Raw genomic sequence first — 5,559 nt, forward strand, 5'->3', positions numbered from 1 at the left:
TGGTGGCTCTGTGAGCCAGACTCCTCCTTGGGTCCTACCACTGCCACTTCCCTGATGGGGGTAAAGGTGGGAGTGCCCCATCTTATTTAAGAAAAGTTTTATTCTCAATAGCCACAGGCTTTATTTTTAATTTTTTTTTTTTTTTGAGACAGAGCCTCAAGCTGTCCCCCTGGGTAGTGCTATGGCATCACAGCTCACAGCAACCTCCAACTCCTGGGCTCAAGCAAGTCTCCTGCCTCTGCCTCTCCGCCTCCCAAGTAGCTGGGATTACAGGTGCCCGCCATAGCGCCCGGCTATTTTTTGGTTGCAGCCATCGTTGTTTGGCGGGCCCGGGCTGGATTCGAACCCGCCACCTTAGGTGTATGTGGCTAGCGCCTTAGCCGCTTGAGCCACAGGTGCCGAGCCAGACGCTGGTTTCTTAAACTCTCCCAGGGTGCACCTGTGCACGAGGGGCTGCGCGGGCTTCTCACCACACAGGGGATACAAGTGGACGTCTTTGCCTGGTTGTCTCAATGCATCTAAAACACCAAATTTACACGAAATAAAACTACTTCTCTTAATTTTTCCACTTCAAAAATGTTACTTTGATTAATTTACTGTCAAGGGAGAAATCCTGAGAATTGATCTGATTTGAATAGTATTCTTTTTAATGCATAACAGCTCTAAAACAATCAAAGGTCTGATTCACACATAAAAAGCTGTACATGTAAACCAACTACAAATAGATTCTAAAACAAATTCTCAATTGTATTTAAGAATGAAGAAATGTGCATTATCCATTACCTAAATGGTTCTCTTTAGTTTAACCTTGGATCAGAGATGACAGCCAAGAAAAACAAAACAAAAACAAACAATCCAAAGTACAAATCCTCGGAATCATCTGTGCCAACCCACATCCACCTCCCTCTTTGCAGCCCTGTGCCCAAACCTACCATGCACTCCCCACTCAGGAAGTCGGGGATGATCTCCTTGTCGATGTAATCCAGCAGGCCTCCAGGGCCCTGGTAGTCGTTTCCCGCGTAAATGAGGAACTTCCTTCTGGTGTTGTCGTCGATGAATGGACTAACCTGAAAGTGAGTAGAGAAGACCATTGGTCACATTTGCTTTGCTGTCTCACCTTCAAAGAATAACATTATAATGTGATACAAATGGGAGGGCAGGGGCAAGGGACTGACACCCTTTTTCTGTAAAGTCTGTCTGCATGGCATCAAGACACTCAGAAAAATTCTGCTTTTGTTCCCCTCCTTAAACAATTTAAGAAATTTTGTCTTGGCACATTTGTTTTTTCCTAACCAGTTAAAACAGAAGGTCACCGACATGTGCATCTGCCTTCTCAAGGGCCAGAGATGCTAAAAGTTACCACAAAACAGGCTCCACACCCACCAGCGTCCAGAGGACAGGAAACACCCTGGGCGCGCGGAGGATGAGCAGGCGGCCCAGCGTCTCGGGGTAGTTGGCCTCCACCACCTCAATGATGCGCAGCAGGGCCTTCACCCCCGGCCTCCACAAATGGCGCATGTTCAGCCCCTCCAGGTCCACCAGGCAGGTCCACGAGCTGCAGGTTGCCCAGAGAAGTGTTTAGCAAACTGTGTCCTGTATTTTTCTCTGTTTGGTCACTGATAGCTATTTCCAAATATATACCAGTTTTTTAAAAAGTATACTGCTATGAACTCTGTATTTCTTGGGTAAAACAAACAGAATGAGCACGGTAGGATCAATCCTTAAAATATCAAAGCAATCCATGGCTGACTGACAATGACTAAAAACCTCTCTCAGACATGCTCCGTGATCCACAAGCAGGCCACAGAACGCGCTCTGAGGCGCGCCGAGCCGCTCCCTGACCTGCCGCCAATAGAGCACACACCCGGCATCTTAATGTGCACTGAGCTATTGTTCTTCCACAGGTATTTACTGAGTCAAGTACTGTCTCAAGAGCCAAGAATACAGCAGTGAGGGGAGGAAACCCCTCAAAACCCCTGCCTCATGGAGCTTACATTCTAGTGAACCACCTGCACCCTTCTCAATGTCAACCTCAAATCACTGCACGTTTTCACCACAGTTTATAGTAACCAGAAGTATGGTTCAAGAACACAGAACAGTCTGGGAGAGGGAGCAAAAACAAGCAAGCAGACCACCTGCAGCCTGGGCTCCTGAGAGCCAGAGACTAAGCAGACGGGCGCACCCCGGACTGACATGCCAGCAATGCCTGGGAGCACAAAACCACCAGCGAGTGCCCATATTACATATGTATCCATTTTGTACTTTTTAGAACACCTTGGAAAACAGTAAACTACTAGACGTTTGTTCTAAAAATCAACTAGAAATATACTTAAAATCCTGCACCTACCTGATAGGCCGACCAAAGACTTTTGTATTTTCTTCACATCGTCTTAGCCCTTCTTCATTTATGGAGAGGACCTGCACATGAAAGGGCCACAAAGATTGACCAGGATTAGTCCACGGAGACTGAAACTGCCAAACCGAGCTCTGGAGAGGGCGACGTTAACACGCACGGCAAGGCAGACGTGCACAGGGAAGGCAGCTAGTCCGCTTTCTCACGCCTCCACATGTGCCGAACACATTCCCAACAACCACCAAGAACCTTTACTCTCAAAAAAGAATGGCAAAGGTAACGGCTATCGGAAGGGAAATAAAGGTTGAGAGGAATCACCCAGTGAGCAGGGGTCTGTCTTCAGAACAAGCACATGTGGAATAGGAAGAGAGAAGTGTCTGTGAAGCGTGGGGACATTCTGATTCCACACACAGCAGCCAGGAGAAAAGGCAGTCTCAGAAGAGACTCGAAGCCCTTCAACTTAGAGGAACAAAACCTTCCCTGTGGAAGAAGCCCACCCATACCTGCATGTGTGTGTGTTCACGCGTGGATGTGTATACACACACACAAACACACATGGTGGGTGAGCCTGGCAGAATCTTTAATAAGAGGCTACCATCAGAAATCTTAGCATGAGATTACAGATGGGCCTTTAAGGTTTTGGTTTTTGTTTTGAGACAGAGCCTCACTTTGTTGCTATCGGTAGAGTGCCGTGGCATCACACCTCACAGCAACCTCAAACTCATGAGCTCAAGCAATTCTCTTACCTCAGCCTCCCAAGTAGCTGGGACTGCAGGTGCCTGCCACAACACCTGGCCTTTTTTTAGAGACAGGGTCTCACTCTTGCAGGCTGGTCTTGAACCTGTAAGCTCAGGCAATCTACCCGCCTCAGCCTCCGAGAGTGCTAGGATTACAGGCGTAAGCCACTGCGCCTGGCCTAAGTTTCTGTTTATTTTTAAAGTAAGACCACATACTTCTCTGGGAAAGGATGGAAGGGGTTGGGCAAGGAGTCAGGGAGAAGACAGGCTGGCAGGAGTTTATGAAGGTCCAGATCCCAGACCGAAGGCTAAGAGCCTGCGGTAAGGACATGCCAGCAGAAAGAACACAATTAAGAGATAGGACACGCAAAACATCTCAGGAGAGTGGGAGGGCAGGGCAGGGACCACTGTGATGCAGGAGTGAAGGGAAAAGGGTGGCCCAGCATCAGCTCCAAAGCAGGCACCATGAGGAGGGACACTGGTTCACTGATGCCCTCACTGTGAAAAACATTTTTATAACTTTTGTGTCCTTTGTTGAAATTAAAGCATATATTTCCTTTCTAACTACAAAAGCAATACATGTCTACTGTAACAGGTCCACTGCAAGAAACCAATCCTGCTGGCAGAAAAAGGAAGTGTGAAGACAAAACGTAGCATGGCGTCCCCACAGCCCAGCACTTACGTATCTCAGCAGGGCCTCCTCTCCGAGGGCTCTCACCAAGCCTTTGGTATCCATCTGCCCCAGCCTGAGCACATAGAGAGGCCGCCCGTCTGCAGGAGAGGGGAAGGAAAAGTATTATCTACACCACCCCTGACGCGAAGCTGAACAAACAACTCTGAGAACCTTGAGGAAATATGTTCTCCTTTCCTCCCACAAAAGCAGCAACTAATTTCCGTGTGTGGTGATGTGTCCATCTATTTCCCCCGCAAAATTGTAAAAGACAAGAGCCAACTGACACAGCACCCTGGAGATGGCTGGGGGGGGGGCGGGGGGAGCCGAGCTGCAGCCCCACCAGGGCCTGGCTGGAACCACCCCTACTGGACCCAGTCCCTCATCAAACAAGCAGGGCTGGGCAGAAGTCCTGATCTTCAATAGCAGGAAACCCCAGAATACCCACAGACACTTTCTCTATGAATATAGAGTACCTTTAAAATTTCTCTTCTTAGAAAAATAGTTTCATAAGTTATTAAAAAGTTAACATCAAGATTTTAAAATGCTAGCCTCCTTCAATTCCTTCCCACTCTAAAGATGAACATAAATAAGAATGTTCTGGAAATCCTGAAACCTGCACCAACCAGAACATGCTGGCTCTCGACTTCTTCACAGCCTGGAGCTCTGATAGGTGGCGCCTAAGAGGAACCTGGCTCATTACGTGATGCCCTCTCATCAGGACCAGCTACATAGAGAGGAAAAGGTGGTGCTAGCACACCTAGCCTCCCAGCACCCGACGTCAAAGGGGAGTAGAGGAAAGAACCCAGAAAAGGATTGTGGTCCTGAATAGGAGCTGAGACTTGTCTTCTGTTGCTAGTGGAGGAGGAGGAGTGTCATCTTGACATAGGGGGAAAGGGACCAAAATTGACCTTGTATCTCTCCCCTAGGGACTCCACATCCAAGAACAGAGAGTCCAGCTTTACAAAACTTTCCTACTTAAAGCAAAATGTTTTCTGTGCCCCCAAATCTTGTTGAAGGGCAAACTTCTAAGTTTTCCCCAACATTTAGTAAGACACACCTGTCAATGTCTCACTATCAAACTTTTTAACCTTTTAAGGACTGGGTCACAAAGCAGAATAAATACAGCAGCACCTCTGTAATGTGACCACCTGAGCTGGTCCACATATAGAGGTAGTCAACACAAGGGACCTGCTGTATGGCTTGGTCTATGAAAATTAAGTTAGCTTAAGGAGGTGGTCAATTATGCAGGTTTATACGTATGAATATTATTATGTGCTTCTGGTAAAAATTAATAAAGCTACAAATAACCTGGAAAAATACAAAAGATTAAGTCAAGAAATACAGACAAGTCAGAGCTTAGTCCTGCCCTTGTTCAGAGGTGAGAGAGGAAGCCGGGTCTGAGCTAACCCTCACGGCTGCTGGGCCAATGTCTGCAGCTCAGTTGTGACCAGCCATCAAACTCTGACCAGGAATCAGAGCACATCTTTGACAATGCAGATCTTTTGTCAGGCATGATATGTAAAGCAATTCAAATGAGCTATGTTCTAATTTCTCATTTTAATACATTTTCCTTTTTATTAAACTTCTCATTTAAACTATCTTCACTGAAGTGCCCCACTGTCCCTCTATGCTCATCTTACTTCGCGAAGCAGACGCTCATCACTGCTGTGATGTGAAATACCCAGCAATGCATTTTACAGCAGTGTACAGATTTATGTCACTGGAAAGTTCCTTTATTGGCACTAAGTTACTGACAAAACTCTGCTGCAGACATTTCAGTGTTTTTTTTTTTTTTT

General features: G+C 46.8%; 1 protein-coding gene across 1 annotated transcript in view; it reads right to left on the minus strand.

Moving 5' to 3' along the window:
* Window positions 1-5,559, minus strand: part of SEC14L1 (SEC14 like lipid binding 1) — a 57,447-nt gene that overhangs the window by 7,253 nt on the left and 44,635 nt on the right. Inside the window, exons 9-12 of the mRNA XM_012803211.2 lie at window positions 3,773-3,861; window positions 2,348-2,418; window positions 1,384-1,555; window positions 933-1,067 (exon numbers count right to left, since the gene is read on the minus strand). Coding sequence (XP_012658665.2) covers window positions 933-1,067; window positions 1,384-1,555; window positions 2,348-2,418; window positions 3,773-3,861 — 467 coding nt within the window. The remainder of the gene's footprint in view (window positions 1-932; window positions 1,068-1,383; window positions 1,556-2,347; window positions 2,419-3,772; window positions 3,862-5,559) is intronic.

Source organism: Otolemur garnettii, unplaced genomic scaffold (assembly GCF_000181295.1).
Source record: "Otolemur garnettii isolate 467f Iridium unplaced genomic scaffold, OtoGar3 scaffold00018, whole genome shotgun sequence".
Lineage (NCBI taxonomy): Eukaryota > Metazoa > Chordata > Mammalia > Primates > Galagidae > Otolemur > Otolemur garnettii.